The 18,185-nt window shown below is 38.9% G+C and overlaps 2 protein-coding genes across 5 annotated transcripts in view; one reads left to right on the forward strand and one right to left on the reverse strand.

The window, feature by feature from the left end:
• Positions 1-2,145, forward strand: part of MTFR1 (mitochondrial fission regulator 1) — a 63,750-nt gene extending 61,605 nt beyond the window's left edge. For both annotated transcript variants that reach the window (XM_043601158.1, XM_043601159.1), the window contains one exon: positions 683-2,145. In XM_043601158.1, the coding sequence (XP_043457093.1) occupies positions 683-748 (66 nt within the window). In that variant the 3' untranslated portion in view covers positions 749-2,145. The remainder of the gene's footprint in view (positions 1-682) is intronic.
• A 6,373-nt stretch (positions 2,146-8,518) lies between these two features.
• PDE7A (phosphodiesterase 7A) overlaps positions 8,519-18,185 on the reverse strand; it is a 127,369-nt gene continuing 117,702 nt past the window's right edge. For 2 of the 3 annotated variants that reach the window (XM_043601160.1, XM_043601161.1), the window contains exons 11-13: positions 17,285-17,381; positions 16,523-16,603; positions 11,172-12,982 (exon numbers count right to left, since the gene is read on the reverse strand). In XM_043601160.1, the coding sequence (XP_043457095.1) occupies positions 12,774-12,982; positions 16,523-16,603; positions 17,285-17,381 (387 nt within the window). In that variant the 3' untranslated portion in view covers positions 11,172-12,773. Of the gene's footprint in view, positions 10,055-11,171; positions 12,983-16,522; positions 16,604-17,284; positions 17,382-18,185 lie in introns of those variants that run through there. The other variant, XR_006300468.1, reaches the window with a different exon arrangement.

Consider the following 18,185-nt stretch of genomic DNA (forward strand, 5'->3'; position numbering starts at 1 on the left):
TAAGACAGTATGTATGTGGTGATTGAGAAATTCAAAGTAAAGAAAGATAATTTTCCCTTAGGGTGTCCTGTGAAAGTTCTCTGAAGAGGATGAGATTTGACCTGGGTCTTAACAAGATGTTTCAGGTCATAGGTGGAGATTGAGCAGATCAGGGAAACTTCCAAATATTAATTTATATATTATTATAAATTATACAGTTAAGTTATACAATTTATACAATTGTATAAATTATCTAGTATACATTAGTATAATGTATAAAAAAATTTACTGTATTTTACCAAATACAGTAAAATGTATTTACTGTCGTGTGGAATATGTGCTTACCTACTCCAGGGAGGCAGGTATCTGAGAAATTCTAGCATCTTTCAGAGTTTTTAGACATTGGAAAAAGCAAACTTTGTACCTCATTCTTTTACTCAGAGAAGTAAAAATGGCCTAAAGCTTATGGTCTTAAGATGATTATAGTTTTCCGTGAAGTAATTTGGTTACCTTTTTGCTTTTCATTCTGTTGATGTGTCATGTTTATAAGACAGTTTGTCAATTCATGAAGGTTTTAACATCATCTAGCTGCTTGGTTTTTCATGAAGAACACGCCCAGGCCTTTGCTCCATGATTAGGAGGGGGACGTATCATTACTGTTACCTGAAGCACTATCTTTATTTACGCTTTGTTTCCTTTTTAGTTTGGGCCGCACATGTTGAAGTCTACAGGAAAAATGAAGGCTTTGATTGAAAAGGTTTCAACTTAATAATAGCTGAAGAAAAACTATCCTTGTTCCAGCTGTTGGTTTGTTAGGGCTATTTGGCTAGTAGAAATCAACACTAGTTAGTAAATACCTGAATTTAGTATTCAGTAGTCTCCTTTAGGTCTAATAAAAAAGCACTCTAAGTCTGTTTGTTTTTATGAGAAGGTTCTGAAGTTTTCCATAACAGGTTTTTAATGTGTAGCCAGGATGTTAAGGTTTCTAGTCTTAAGAACAATTATATAGATTTCAGAGGAAAGGACATTGTAGATGTAGAGTTTTTAATTTTTGACACTAATTTATCTGTGCAAATGTTTTATATGCATATATTTGGGTATAAAATAGTACGTAAAATGTAATAATGACGTCAGTGAAGCTGTCAGTGATTTATTACTCAGTGATGGAACAGCTGGTATAACACACAGCTGCTCGAGTGAAATATTTGGGATTGGAACCTTTTTGCCTTGAACAGGACTTTAGGACTTTTACCCTAGATCCCCTCTCACATTTCCTTAGAGAAGGGGATCAAGTAGGAACCAGATAATGTTTACTGCTGAAAATTCCATAATGCTTTCATTTAAAGGAAAGTCAAAGACCACAAAAGCTGCTTTCACTCCAGTGCTGAGAAAGAAAATGTAGTTTTTAGATAGAAATCAAATTATTGAATCAAATCTATAACAAGTGAAAACCAGAATGTACCATCTTTCTATTCCAGTTTAATAAAGGCATCATAAAGATGGCTTGTTACTAAGTTAATATGTAATGTAAATGGCAGCATAATGGAGTTGAAATTTTTTTAAATATTGGTCGAATGTAGTAGCTTTATAATGAAACACTTAATAGGTGAAATAATTTCCTGTAAGTTATCATTGGTCTGCTATTCTGCTGAATTACACCACGCAGCAACCCTTAGGTGCTCATAGGAGAAAAGCCGTTCTTGTGGAGGGCTTCCGAGGAATGCTGTACATGCTCATTTGGGAATGCTCAATAAAACTTTATGGTTTTCTGTATTTCTGCTAAACTCAGCTGTAGTTAACGCAGAATCTTCTACCATGGGTAAATACTTGGATTTATTTAAATCTAGTAAAAAGTGGAGATGGGAAGAGTAGACCTTTAAGTTATTGAAAATATGTGCAATGTTCTCAATATTAGGAAATGTTATTCAGCTTAAATTTGAACTGTGGCTTATTTTACATGTTTGTTGATTTACATTACATTGTTTCTAATTGTTGCATATGATTTAAAAACTCTGCCTTTAAAAGAAATTCAGAAAATTTGCCTAAATTATATATTTTGACCTCCTAAGCAATTTATATTTGTATCAGTATTGAATTTTGGCCAGTGCTCCAACTGAAGGAAGTTACTGTATTGAAATAAAGCAAATTTGTATTTTCCTTGGACCACAAGTTCTTGTATATTATTTTAGTGGATAAAATTCTCTAATATTGTACATGTAGCTTCTTTAGAATACTTTGTTTTCTGCATTCTTAGAGTGGAACTCTATTGCCACTTACTCACCACCGGTCTCATTCAGTTTCTCCCACTCAACACAATACCTGAAGTGAAAGATGATAAAAATAAATTTTATAGCTGAGGCGAAGAAGGTGAAGGAACCGGTATGTTTTGTCTCCTATGATTTGAGTGGTCCAGGCACTCGCTACACACACATAGTGAATAGGAGTCAGCACTGGACTTGGGAGTTACACAAATCATACCTCTGTTTTTAAAACGGGAATGATGCTCCGCTCCAAAAATTGCTGAGGATTAAATGAAATAATGATTTCTGAATACATCCTGTGAGTGGTAGAGAGCCAAGTACGTTAGTACTCACATTTTACGTGAGGTCACTGTAGTTTCCAGCAGACTGCTGCTGGATGTCCTCCTGTATACCTACTTGCACAGGCTTGGGGTAGAGCAGGAAAACTGTAGTTCCTGTTGTGTCTCCAGTCACAAGCCCTTCCGTACAAGAAGCCTGTCGTCTTGATGTATTAAATTCCCGAGTCTGTGTCTCATTGGTGAAGACGACAACCCGAGGAAACCACTTCTCCAAAATTAAAAGTTTCTTCTTGGGGGATAAAATCTGGCAAATACAAGTTTAAATTTTTGGGAGGTAGTCCAGGATGGCGGTGTAGGGAGCTCGCGGAACTAGAATCTACATATAAAGCGATTCCTCTTGAAGAACCGAGGGCTGATTGAACAGCTTCTGTACACGGAGGACAGCAGGACCACAGAGAGACAGGTGGGAGAGAGACCCGACACAGTAATGACAGGAACCCCACCCCCAGTACAACAGACTACACAGGGAAAGATTTCATGGAGGGGACTGTGTACAGACTCGCATGCCCTGGGGCACAGCAAAAAAAAAAACCCAGTGGTTTAAAGGGCAACTAGCCTATGAGTGAAGGAGACCCGTTTACTCCATTTACCATTTAACCCCAAAGTGTCAAAGGGTGAGGCAACTGCTGGGACTCAGGTTGGAAGCACTGGTGATTGCCACTGTTTATGTTCCCCCTCCATCTTGACAGTGCAGACTGGAGCAGGGTCCAGGCACTCTAGCCAGCCTGCTAGGACCACCTCAGTGAGCCTCAGGCCCCCATGAGCTTGAGCCATTCCCCCCACCCCCTGCCCCAAAGGTGACCCTGGCGTAGTGTGCACAGGATACCCCTGGCCTATGCTCCCTTTCCGGCTTACCATCCAAAGTTGTCAAGCATGTGCGGTCTATGCAGGCATTCCTACACGGGGCCACTCATTCCTTCAAGGCTGGGAGAGGAAGCTGTTCTGCCCAATTTATAGAAATAGGCAAAACAAAATGGAGATAAGCAATCTACCTGTAAAAGAGTTCAAAATAATGATAAATATGCTCATCAGACTTGAGAGAAGAGTGGAGAACTTCAGCAAAGAGAAAATATTAAGAACTGGTCAGCTGAAGAATGTAACAAATGAAAAATCCACTAGGAGGAACTAACAACAGATTAGAGGATGCAAAAGAATGGATAGAGATCTGGAAGGGTACAACAAAGAATCCAAGCCAAACAGGGCAAAAAAGGAATTTAAAAAGTGGGGATAGGTTAAGAAACTACTGGAACAAACGTACTAACATGCACATGATAGGGGTCCCAGAAGAACATAGAAGGGAAGAAAACTTGTTTGAAGAAATAATACCTGAAAACTTTCCTAATCTGGGTAAGGAAGCAGACACCCAGGAAAAAGTGTGCAATGAGAGCCACACCATAATGTATTATAATTAAAATAGAAAAAGGTAAAGATAGAAAAATCTTGCAGGCAGCAAAACAGAGCCATATACAAGGGAAACCCCCGTAAGACTATCAGTTGATTTTACAGCAGAAATTTGGCTGGCAAGAAAGGAGTGGCAAGGTAATACTTAAAATGCTGAAAGGGGAGGGGCACCTGGGTGGCTCATTCGCTTAAGCAGCCAACTTCAGCTCAGGTCATGATCTCACAGTTCATGGGTTCAAGCCCCTTGTCAGACTCTCTGCTGACAGTTCAGAGCCTGGAGCTTGCTTCGGATTCTGTGTGTCTGTCTCTCTCTGCCCTTCCCCTGCTCATGCTCTCTCAAAAATGAACAAACACTAAAAAAATTTAAAATAAAATCCTAGAGGGGAAAACTCATAACCAGAATACTTTACCCTGCAAGGGTAACATTCAGAATTAAAGGAAAGATAAGAGTTTCCCAGACAAATAAAAGCAAAAGACGTTCATCACCACTAAACCAGCCTTACAAGAAATGTTAAAGGGTCTTTGTTAAGCAGAAAAGTCCATAACTGGAAATAAAAAATACATGAAAGGAAAAAAATGTCACTGGTAAAGGCAATTAAGCACTTAAAAAATTAGTATGAAGACTGAAGACAAAACTAGTGAAATTAATTAGAACTACAATAAATAGTATTGTAAGGGATACACAAAAATGTCAGTTGAGGTCAAAAACATAAGATGTGGGGGGTAGGGAATAAAAATTAGTGCTTTTGGGGTGCCTGGGTGGCTCGGTTAAGTGTCTGACTTTGGCTCAGGTCACGATCTCAAAGTTGGTAAGTTTGAGCCCCGCATCGTGCTCTGTGCTAACAGCTCATAGCCTGGAGCCTGCTTCAGATTCTGTCTCCCCCTCTGCCCCTCCCCCACCCCCACCCACACTCTTGTCTCTCTCTCAAAAATAAAAACATTAAAAAAAAATTAGTGCTTTTAGGATTTGTTTCAACTTAAGCAGTTACCAGCTTAAAATAGACTAGTATGTATATAGGTCAATATATATGAACCTCCTGGTAACCAGAAACCAAAAACCTACAATAGATACACAAAAAATAAAGGAACTCAAACATAACAGAAAACCATCAAACCAAAAGGGAAGAGACCAAGAGAAGAAAGGAACAGAGAACTACTACAAAAACAGAAAACAAACAAAATGGCAATAAGTACTCATAAATAATCACTTTAAATGCAAATGAACTTAAAACCTAAAACAGGTGAGTTAGAATGTTAATTTCTTTGGCTACCAGAAGTTGCATCCCAGAATCGCTAAATTCTGTTAGGAAGTAGTTTTAAAGATGAGAAACATAGAGATGCTCAATCCACCAAGCACATGCATGGTATTTTCCAAAACAATGTCAGCCCCCACTGACTGCATTAGATTTTCACTAATGAAGTTCACTTGTGATCAGTTTGTAAAGAATGTAGCAAATATTTTATGTTAATAAATGTTGCATTTGATTGGAAAAAATGTAAATGAACCAAATACTTTAATCAAAAGACACAGGCGGTGGCTGAATGAATTTTGGAAAGATCTATCTCTATGCTGCCTACAAGAGACTTACTTCAGATCTAAAGACCCATATCTTCTGGAAGTGAAGGGATGAAAAAAGTTATTCCATAGAAATAGAAACAGAAAGCTGGTGTAACAATATACGTATCACACAAAACAGACAAAAATGTAACAAAAGGGCATTACTTAATGATAAAGGGTTGATCCAAGAAGAGGATATAACATTGGTAGATATCTACGCAGTCAACATAGGAGCATGTAAATATATAAAGCAAAGTATTAACAGACAATGACGTAAAGAGAGAAACCAACTGTAATACTTTAATAGTGGGGGACATCAATACCTCACATCAATGGATAGATCATCCAAAAAAATAAGAAAACATTGGCTTTAAATGACACATTAGACCAGATGGACTTCATGATAGATATATACAGAATACTCCATCCCCCAAAATAAAGAATACAGATTCTTTTCAAGTGTACACAGGACATTCTCCAGGACAGATCATATGTTAGGCCACAAAACAACTCTCAATAAATTCAAGAAGACTGAAATCATACCAGGCATCACTTTCCTGATCACAACAGTATAAAACTAGAAATCAACTACAAGAAGAAAACACAAACACATGGAGACTAAAAAACATGTTATTAAGAAGTCAGTGAAGAAATCAAAGAGGAAACACCTTGAGGTCAGTGAAAACCAAAACAACTTTCCAAAAGCCATGTAATACAGCAAAAAGTATGAAGGAAGTTCACAGCAATACAGGCCTACCTCAAGAAACCAGAAAAATCTCAAGTAAACAACCTAACTTCATATCTAAAGTTAGTAGAAGGAAGGAAATAATAAAAATCAGAGGCCAGCATTACCCTGATAAAAGCAGATGAACCACAAGAAAAGAAAATTACAGGCCAATATCCTCAATACACAGAGATGCAAAAATCCTCAACCAAGTATTAGCAAACAGAATTTAGTATATTAAAAGATCATATACCACGATCAAATGGGATTTCTTTCAGGGATGGTTCCACATTTGCAAATCAATCAAGGTGATACACCACATTCACTAAAGGAGCATAGGAGGCCCCTGGGGGTGGCTCAAGTCGGTTGAGCATCTGACTTCACCTCAGGTCATGATCTCGCGGTTCCTGAGTTCAAGCCCCACATAGGGCTTGCTGCTGTCAGTGTGGAGCCTGCTTCGGATGTTCTGTCTCCCTCTCAGCCCCTCCCATGCTTGAACTCTCTCTCAAAAATAAACATTAAAAAAAAAAGATAAAAATTGTATGATTATCTCAACAGATGCAGAAAAATCATTTGACAAAATTCGATAACTCAACAAAGTGGTCGTAGAAGGAACATATCTAAACATAAAGGCCACGTATGACAAACCTGAAAGTTTTCCTCTAAGATCGGAACAAGACAGGGATGCCCACTCTTGCAACTTTTATTCAACAGAGTATTGGGAATTCTAGCTATCATGAAAGAAGAAGAAAAGACATCCAAATGGGAAAAGTAGCAGCAAAAGTCACTATTTGCAGTTGACATAGTATACATAAAAAAAATCTTGAAGACTCCACCAAAATTCATTTATCATAACTATAAATGAATTCAGTCAAGAAGCAGTATATAAAATTAACATGCAGAAATCAGTTGCAGTTCTATACACTAAGAAGGAGCTATCAGAAAAAAAAAATAAGAAAATAATACCGTCTGTAATTGCATCACAAAGAAAATACCTAGGAATATTTAAAGAGGTGAAAATCCTATACTATGACAACTAAAAGACACTGATGAAAGAAACTGAAGATGACACATACCAATGCCTATGGATTATAAGAATTAATATTGTTAAAATGTCCATACTACCCAAAACAATCTACAGATCCACAGCAATCTCTATCAAAATACCAACATTTTTCAGAGAACTAGAACAAATAATCCTAAGATTTGTATGGAACCACCAAAGACCCTTCAATGGCCAAAGCAATCCTGAGAAAGAACAAGAAAGCTGGAGGCATCACGCTGATTTCAAACCTTATTACAAAACTCTAGTAATTAAAACAGTATAATACTGGCATGAAAACAGACATAGGTTAATGGGACAGAATAAAGAGCCCCAAAATAAATCCAGGCATATAGGGTCAATTAATCTACAATAAAGGAGCCAAGGATGCACAATATCTCAATAAATGGTGTTGGGAAACTGGACTATTTTATACCATATACAGAAATACATTCAAAATGGATTAAGACTTGAATATAAGACCTAAAACCATAACCTTCTAGAAGAAACCCTAGGCAATGGTCTTAAAATATGTTTTTGGACCAGTTTCCTCAGGCAAGGGCAATAAAAACTAAAATAACAAGTGGGATCATATCAAACTAAAAAGTTTTGCACAGCAAAGGAAACCCATCAACAAAACTAAAAGGCAACCTCCTGAGTGGGAGCCAATATTTGCAAATCATACACATGATAAGGGGTTAATATCCAAAATATATAACGAACTCACATAACTTAGTATCAAGAAAACAACCAACCTGATTTTAAAAAAATGGGCAGAGGACTTGAGTAGGTATTTTTCCAAAGAAGACAGACAGATGGCCAACAGGCACATGAAAAGATGCTTAGCCTCATCCATCATCAGGGAAATGCAAACTGAAACCACAATATCACTTCATACCTATCAGATTGACTATTATCAAAAAGGAAAAATAACAAGTTTGGTGAGGATGTGGAGACTATACTTTAGAATCAAATTTGAAAGCTAGATGGTTTTACCAGTCATGAATATTAACAAAACAAAAACAAAAACAAAAACAAAAACTCAAGAATTACTAGAAATGGTGTCATTTTCATCATTGACCAAACTAAACCATTCTCTGAACCCACACCCCAACATTGTGCACTCATTTCATAAAATGAAGAAACCTGCCATATTACAGAACACTTTTCACACATCATTTTGTCACTCAAACATTTTGAGAACAGAGACGAGGGTTTTGTAAGTTTTAATACCTTTATTATATCCAGTGCAGTACTCTGCACACAACAGGAACCCAGATGGTGCTGACCACATGATTCAGCACAGACAGATTAGTTTCAATATCATTTCTCAATGTTATAGATTGATGGCTAAAGAGAAAACACATTAATACCGAATTAGTTTGTTCAAACATCGATGGCCCAATTGAAGCTAGCCCTGTGCACAAGAGCCTAGAAGTTGGAGGAGACCTGCTGTGCGCCCCCTGTCAGCTCACCTCCGAGGAAAAGACCATGGATCCTTGGGGGCCTTCCAAAGACACAGGTTGTCTGCAGATCCGTAGCGAGCAAGGAATGGCTCAGACTAAGTCTTGCACATAACTGTACAACTGTATGTTTCAGATGTGTGCTGATGCCATGGTGAGTAGTATGCACATTTATTTAAAAACATTAGTGAATGCATAGTAGCTGTCGGTCACTGTTTATTTTCTCAAGCAGGAGACACTGATCAGGAGAGGATTTAAACAAAATATTTATACATTAAAAAAAGTACACATGAAAACACTGTAAACCCTGATGTGAAAGTTAGAGTTTTAAGAAAACTCAAAGTTTTAAGAGCCAAGAAAGCATTTTGGAAAAGAAACTGTTATAGGAATCTTCAAAGAATTACTAGCACCTCTAACCTGTACCTCAGGTACAAATATATTTTCCAGGTTTGCAAAGGACATAAAATATTTGCTTCTTTTATACAAAGAGGATCATTATAAACCATCACATTTACATAATAGAAATATTGACCAGGTACCAGATTGGTTTTTCATTAAGCTAAGGCTTGCCAAAGTTTTCTCCCCAAGGACCTTTACCTCCAGAGCAGAGGAGATGCCCCCCTACTACTGAAGTGTTGGGTAGAGCCCCACAGGGCTGCGACATGCTCGACAATTCTTTGAAGTCTCCTGTTTTAAAAGTTCATGTGAATTTTTCTGTTCCATAACATTTACTTATTTGAAATGTAATCTTCTAAATTTCTGAACTGTTTCCTCAAATTTTTCTAGCAAACCAATGTTCAAGGAATATAGGTTATATTTAAGGAGCAGGGCTATAGATGGTGACTTCCACATATATGTAACAAAACATAATCTGTCAGTGGGTTTATTCTACGTGTAGGCAGGAGACGGGAGCAACATTGAGGTGTCTCCCCCAAGAAAGGAAATAAGATAATCCTTTGACTATCAAACAATAAGAAATGGATCAGAGCAGAAGCAAGCAATCGTACACCGGCAGATGGAACCCAGGCAGGTTCAACTGAGACAAAGGCTGAAGGTACTGACAGATTTACTGGATGTGCCCATCAGAAGCTGATGTGGAGAGGCAACTACTGGCAGAGAATCTCTACAATCATCCGGGGGAAGAGCGTACCCTGGTCCACAAACATGAAAATCAGCAGGTGAGTCCCCATAGGGAGATGGATGCATGAGGCAACTTGCTTCCCTTGCTCAGAATCCACGCTCACCAAGTAACCGGCTGATCATAAATGGACTTCCCCAGAAGATTTGCCTAAAGGGAGAGAATGATTGATAGTTACATTTCTCATTGTAAATTAAAGTACTAACATTTTTAACAACTATCAGTTACTGTGAGCTTGGTTAATGTGAGTTTCCTCTAAGACCGTTGTGCTCTGCATGTGCTGACATACTAGGTCTGTAAAGATCTAATCAGACAACTAGATGCATCAGATCTGCCAGGATGATGCCACCTTAAGTGGTCACTGACCTTCCCCAGGTACAGTCCGCTCTGTACCATCAAACTCCTGTACCCGCTCTGTCCAATATGGCAGCTACCAGCCACATGCGGGTATTATTGAGCACTTGAAATGTGGCTAGTCTGAACGGAGATGTGCTGTAAGTGTAAAATATGCACCAGATTTCAAAGACTTGGTACCCGCCCCCCTCTCCCCCCCCGCCCCCTGGCCAAGAAAGAATGTAAAACATCTCAGTAATTGTTCTCTAAGATAATGACTACATATTGAAACGATACAATATTTTGGATATATTGGAATAAAAGTTAATTAATTCCACTGGTTTCTTTTCCCTTTTTTAGATGTGGCTAGTAGAAAACTGAAAATTCACTTACGTGTGGCTCACATTTTATTTCTATTGGACATCATTCTTCTGTGCAAATAATGACAATATGTTTGACTTTAAAACTTGTACTATATCCTTCCTAATGAATTGGACTTGAGAAGACACAGGAGAGGCCCAGTGGTGCCTTTCTTACATTGATATCAACCAAGCAGAATTCAGTGGCCATTTCTTATTACTTTACTTTAAAAAAGCAATTACAGCTAGTACTTTGGTATTGTAAGAGTGCTGATATCTTACGCAATTCCCAACTGTGGGGACAAAAAAGGCTGTGGAGTCCAGAGGCCTGGGCTCAAAGCTGACTTGTACCATGTATTAGTCAGAACTCTGAGCACACACAGTGGGGCCACTCACTCACTCGTGAGGTGCAGATAATGACAGATGACCCCAAGGGCTTGGCCAGCACCTGCATCTGCCTAAATAAATACCTGATGAGTGAATGCTAGAACCAAGAAGCTAAACCTTGGATTTCCTAGTAATTTAGTATTAAGATTTCCAAAAGATTGAGTTATAAGGTAAATATCAAAGATAAATATGTGAAAAGATAGGTTTTTATTCATCAAAAGTTAACAGCAACAGGCACATATTAAAATGAGTATGGCAAAGCCTTTTACAAATGGCTTTACACTCAAGCTTTCTCCCAAGAAAATGGCTGTTGCAACGAACTGTAAACATAATCAATAAACAGTCTTTTACAGTAACAAGGGAAATACAATTGAACTAAAAGAAAGCACCGGTTTCTCTTAAAACTAGATTACAGTTGTGCTTACTATACATAAAACAATTTAAAACAAATTACAAAAGTGGAATGTTTGAAGTTTAAAATTAGTCCTTAGATTTTGTCCTAGAAAACATCTGTTCACATCAAAAGGCCCATCAAAGGGTAACGTTTCATCAAAGGGAGGGACAAGAAAACAATGCACTTGTTTCAAATCAAAACAAGAAGTTTGGTCACTTAGCTTTGTGCATAGTTTAAGGCAACTGGAGCGGTCTGTTACAGCTCGCCTACCTTCCCCTCCCCCAGTGTGGCTGCGCACCGTGTCACATTCTAAGATAATAAATAAAAGCTTACGTTTCAAATCCTTTCCCACATGGATAAATATAACACATGCACAGTCACACATGCACAAACATGCACGCAAACATACGTCCACACATCCACACACAACATACCTCTCACGCACTGCAGCGAAAGGGACTTTAGTACCCTTGCTCTGAAGGACACACTTCCCCATCCCACTTTATTTCAGATTGGCAAATACCCTGAGCTGTTTATGGTGTTTTAAACATTCCACCTGTTTCTTGCATGTGCAGGTCAAGAGTACAGTAGTGAAAACAACATGCAATGTCTTCACTGCAGAATCATAATACAGCTAGGACACTGGTGTTCTTCCCCTCCCGCCCCAAATCAGAAACTAACAGTTAAAAAAAATTGCATTGCCAAACAGCACTGGAGGGAAAGCTTGGCGGTACTCTATGATAAATGCTCAGTTTCCAGTGCGCAAAATAAAACTATAGCAAAAGGGAGGCTTTGGTGGCATCCAAAGAAGAAAAAGGCAAACCAGGGGGAAAGAGCTGCAGTTTAAGTTTGATCTTTAAAATTCTTAGTGGTTCCTTCACAATCATGCTCCAAGGCAATTTAGAACCAATATTTCAGAGTTGATTTGTAAACATCGAGTCTTGCAGGAGGCAGCAGAGGCTGGGCACTTCACATTTCCTTTTTCTCAGAGAGAACTTAGTGGAAGGTACAGATACACAATGTTGCGTCAGACTGGTTAAATTCCAAGAGATTTCTGCTGAAAGATACAGTTCAAGTTTCACGGTTGGAGGAGTAAATGCTTTGAAAAACTGGTGGCACGTTGCAAAACTTCCTTCGTTACTCCTTTCGGATCCGCTCCTGCTGGGCTTTGCATATTCAAGGTTTCACACGAAAGCCAAGTGCATATTGCTGTATGTTCAGGTCTTATAATTAAAAAGTGGGGTCGCACGATCCAGTAGAGGACACCTTGGGAATAAATAACGCTGGCCTCATTCCCTCGGAAACCTTAGCAGTCAAGAAAGTCCTCTCACCTCAAGACCCCATTTCACATTTCTAAAAACCTGCAGGAGGCAGTCTGTTCCGACGATTCTGGGGGCTATGATAACCGATTTTCCTGAGGTAATAGCTGTGAGTTCAACTCCTCGAACGCAGCATCAGTGTCCTCACTGGTGGACTGTTCTCTCTGCAACCCCTTCCAACTGGCTTTATTCAGCCCCATATGTCCGAGCATTGTCTGGGATAGCCTGGTATTGGAAAACCTGGCCCATTCTGTGAATAAAGGCTCCACGAGATAAGTCATGAAACCTGGAGAAAATAAGAGAAAAAAAGGTCTTAACATATATTCTGAAACTTTATCTTCAGAACATCTATCCAGTGTTTATTCTCTTAAGTCCTATTCTAATATTACCTAAGTTTTCAGTGTGTGTGTGTAAATGTACATAACTTCTCTGAAGAATCTATTTAGTAGCTCAATGGAACTCTAAGTCAAGGTGAATTGACAAACACATCAAATCTTTTCTGACGGTTCCTTTCAGCTACACCACCACATCCTATCTGAGCAAACACTCAGGCGGTCCTCTCAACTCTGCAGAAAGCAGGGCAGACAGTTGCAGTGAGACAGCTAGAGGCTAAGAGGGGTCTCTTCCAAGCCTGTGGGTGATGAGGCCTGAACTGAAGCGGGGCTGGTGACGTGCTGCTGGGTTTCGCCCCCTCAGGGATGGCATCTTCACACCTGGTCATGGTTACACTTGGCCACTTTATTTAAGTCAGAATTTACGGAACCAAAACTCATGACAAAAATTACGAGCCTAAAAAGAACAGAGCGTATTAGCTTCAGCAATTACTAAAATGAACACCAAAAGTGTACCAGGGTCCTACTTTTTAAACAACTCATATAACTGATCTCTCTTAATTTGTAGTTGGAAAGGGAAAATGAGTGATTTCTGGCTTGTCTGTACCTTTAGGTTGTACAGCACTCATGCGGACATTATACCTGATTTAACACTACAGTGTATCTTATACTCCTAGAAAATACCTCGCCAGTCAAATCACATATATTGGAGAAACATTTAGCATTATTTCCTCAACTTTTGATCTGTTAAGGAGGAGGAGCATGTACATTCGAATTCTATCATCGCTATGTAACAGTTTTAAAATTTTCTTCATCTCTAAAAACTTTTTCATTTCAGCAAAAGACCATGTAGACCACAGGCCACACAGGTTTCATTTGGGCAACAAAAAATGCTGGAGTTAAAGCAATTAGCACCCGCTACTTTTAATTAGAAAAGTGTACAAATTGTGGTATCTGAAATAGTAATTAATATTGGAAATAAGGCCTTTCACTCCCTCCACGCATATTAACGGAGAACCTGCTATGTATGCCAGGCACTGTTCTAGGGTGGCCAGGAATATAGCAGTGAACGGACAGACAAGATGTGCCCTCAAGGAGTTACATTCTGGTGAAGAGAAAGACGTAACAAATAGAGGAAAATGTCACCTCTGCGGTCAAAGAACACAGCAGCTTTTTGGTAGCCATCCTCACACCACAGTGTCAGGCTGAACCAGTCACCCAGAGCCCTGTCCCTTCCAGGTGCCACAGTTAAGTGGTGAATCGCTAGAGTTTTATACCCAAATGTAGAACCTTATTATCATGCTTTTACATGAGTTTCATCTTATTTGATTCACCCGTTATTCCAACTGGTTGAGAGCTTTTGGATCTTGCCTCTAACAACCAACAAATTAGTATTACTTGTGGCTCTAAGTTAACCTCATTCTTTTAGGTCTTAAGCACCTGACAAAAATGAATGGGCTGGGGTCATGGACAGAGACAGCCACACAGCACCCTCCTGGAGGGCGGGGCTCTATTCATTAGCTGCTTGTGAATCCACTTGTTGTACGAGCCCATTTGCCTCTCTTACCCCCACAGATACCACAGGACACCTTGTCAAATGCCTTACTTCCCCAGTATGTGTTCTTTTCTTGTTTAACAAAACCATTATTTCTATCAAAGAAGGAAACTGTATTAATTACACATGACATCTACTTACTGACCCTATGCTGGCTCTGAATAACCACTGTTTAGCACAGTATTTATTCTGTATAGTTTATAACTGTATAAATTGGGCAAACTATCTGAAAAGGAGGCTACGAGAAGTCCGTGTCTCCTAGGGTTGTTGTGAGGAGTTGGCAGATGTCAGCTCTTACCATCATTTCCCTTATCCTTGTCCCTTAGATAGCCTGACCTAGAAGTGCTGACACTGACAAGATCTGTAGACTGAAGTGAAGAATTTAAGGGATCTAGCTTCCTTTCCCTTTTAGAAATTGTAGTTTTTAAAAACCTACTGTCAAATTAATCTAGAGAGTCACTGACTCCAGCAAAAGAACTTAAAAGTAGCTACAATGACTCTGCTACTCATTCACCTATCTTCAATTTAATTCCCTTTGCCCATATTTCACCTGTTCTTTTGCATTTGAAGGTTTTTCTACTTGAGACTCAGGGTACCCCAGATCTGCTTCTTAAGTGTCTTCTTATCCCCCACAAAGAAAGCTCCTCCCTCTGCAAAATTCCCCAGGCTTCTGGCTGGTTGAGCCCCAGCACCACCCTCCCCTGCCCCCGCCATTCCCGCAGGTCTGTGCCACACTCTTCTGGGCCTGGCTCTTTATCTTCCCTACCTGTTCCTCTGCCATCAAGTCGGTTACTACCCACTGCCTTCCACATGACGATGCCTTGCAATTACTATGTAAGTATCAGATTTCTGAATTTCTGACCCCTACAAGCCTCTTTTCAAAGCACTATGCCACAGACGTGTGCTGTCTTCTGGATTTCTAGAAACTTTATCTTTCTGAAGTTTGTGCACCCATTTCTTTATGTTCAACCTAATCCTCAAAGGCCCTACTCAACACCAGCTACCAAAATCACATTCATCCCGCAATACCTTGCTGACTTACCCATCCCCACGCTGGCCTCCTACTTTACGTTCGAAACCCCAGCACCCACTCCTGTGCTCTTTTACAATAAGCTGCCCCTATTTTAATCAGCACACTTCCCTGTGCTTTCTGTTACAATTATGTCTCACTTAATTAATAGTTCTCTAGTGCCTCCTGCTTCTAGGCGCAGTGCAAAGCCTCAGGAATACATCGCTGCAGGAAGGACCTGGGAGCTAGGGGAGACGTGTATCTAGTGCTTTGGAGGCCTGGAAAAGGAGCGACTCTGGAAAAGGACTCTGCCTGGAGAGAGTAAAAGGTGGCATCCGGAGGAGGTGGATCTTCAGGAAAAATGAGTCCATCAGGCAGATGGGAAGGAGTGGCGAGGGGGAAAGAGTAAAGGGGTGCCATGGATTTGGGGAACACTGCAGAGTCCCAGGTTGCTATGGGTATGTGAGGGGAAGTTGCCGGGGAGAGAACCAAAGAGACTATTCGAGGGAAGCTTACAAGAGGCCTGTACAGGATGCTGAAGAATTAATCCACAGGCGGTGACAGAGAAAAGTGAGCCACAGCGGAAAATGGACTTCACATTATAATTGTGCTCAGTGGTCACTTTTTTCATTTTAGAATACAATCCCAGAATTATGCAAAAGAAGCTTCCACATGAGCAAATCACGTATTCTGTCAGTTTTAAAACAGTTACTGCTACCTGCTTTGCAAATATTATGGTTTTTATGACCTAAGATTAAATGAGAGTAAATTATAAATAGAGCCCCAAAAAGGAAAAATGGGTAAAATTTCTTAAATTAAAAAATAGAAATGAGCACAATTTTAATAATTTATATTTCAGATGTAGATCTCTTCTTGGCAAAGTTAAAATCAGCAGCATTTTTCTAACCAGCTAGAAGTATGTATAGTTACCAATCTGGATGTTGGCAATAGATTCAGTCTGACGATCACAAAGTGGACTCACACCCAAATGATACTTCTTTTCTATATCTCCTAAAATTATAAAAACAAGATAGAATGATTTATGTGGAACATAACTATTGCTTAAGTATACAGTTAAAGTTTTCATCTTACCTGTAAATTCCTTAGAAAATGCATGACATACTTAATCCTCAAGAGAGGATGGCTTCTAAATTAGTTCTTTTTAAAATTTTTAAGTTATTCACACATAGAAAAGGTTGCCAAGCTGATATCCTATTTTAAATGGAGGAGATGAAAAATTTTACTAGGTGTTACACCAAGACTATAATTCTGTCAGCATTTTAATTTAAAACTTAGATTTCTAAAAGGAAGGCGCATGAAATGAAGATCCTTGGTTCCTGTTTTTAAATTACTAAAAATAACTTGCATGTTCACAGTGCCATGGGACCCTCCAAAAGGGATGATGAGATACAAGGTCAGGGAAATCTTTCTGGACAGCAAAATTTCTAACCTGACTTATGTCTATTTATAAATGCAAATACTCACATTTCATCATTTCAAAAGAGAACTGGTAATTTCCAAAATATGCTCAATTTGTACATTATTGCCTGTATGTACATCTACACTGAGTTGTCACTAAAAATACCAACAAGCATCTATTGCTTGACTCCTATAAATGTCTGGGTTTTTTTATTCAAATGATGCTAAAAAATGAATTGAACAGACCACTTATCACTCAAAACTGTAACTTGCCTTGATGGAAGAATTCCTCTGTTACTTTTTCACTCCACTGCTTGCTTAATTCCCAGGTCCGACATGGGTTACAAATATCAGCACATTTCAAAGCCATCTAGCAAGCAAAATATTAAAATTCTTTAAAGAAAAAAGTAAAATTTCAATTGTACTAAGCTTAAGTATACTCCAATAGTGGGAAAAAAGGACACTTTAATGAAGAAAAATGCTGCAACAGAAAATTCATTGTCTTTTATATTAATTTTATGATGCTATTTTGTCTATCAATCATGTCTTCAGGAATGCTAAACGACACTTTATACCCAAGAGCCAAGCATAAGGACTGGACTAAACATAAAGCTACAAATAAATCATTGTATTCTCGCTCATTTTTAGATCCAAGAACTAATTTGTGAAAATAAAACACTTGGCTAAAAGATGCTCAACATCACTCATCTCAGGGAAATACAAATCAAAACCATGATGAGATACCACCTCACAACCGTCAGAATGGCTAAAATTAACACAACAAAACAACAGATGTTGGCGACAACGTAGAGAAAAGGAACCCTCTTGTACTGCTGGTGGGAATGCAAACTGGTGCAGCCACTCAGGATAATAGGATGGAGGTTCCCCAAAAAGTTAAAAACAGACTACCCTACAATCCAGCAATTATACTACTAGGTATTTACCCAAAGGATACAAAAATACAGATTTGAAGGGGTACATGGTACCCTGATGTTTATGGCAGCATTAGCAATAACAGCCAAAGTATGGAGAAAGCACCAGTGTCCATTGACTGATAATGGATAAAGAAGATATGGCATATATATATATTTTATATATATATATAAAATACGCCTACACACACACACACACACACACACACACACACACACACTGGAATATTACTCAGCCATCA

This window comes from Prionailurus bengalensis, chromosome F2 (assembly GCF_016509475.1).
Source record: "Prionailurus bengalensis isolate Pbe53 chromosome F2, Fcat_Pben_1.1_paternal_pri, whole genome shotgun sequence".
NCBI classification, from domain to species: domain Eukaryota; kingdom Metazoa; phylum Chordata; class Mammalia; order Carnivora; family Felidae; genus Prionailurus; species Prionailurus bengalensis.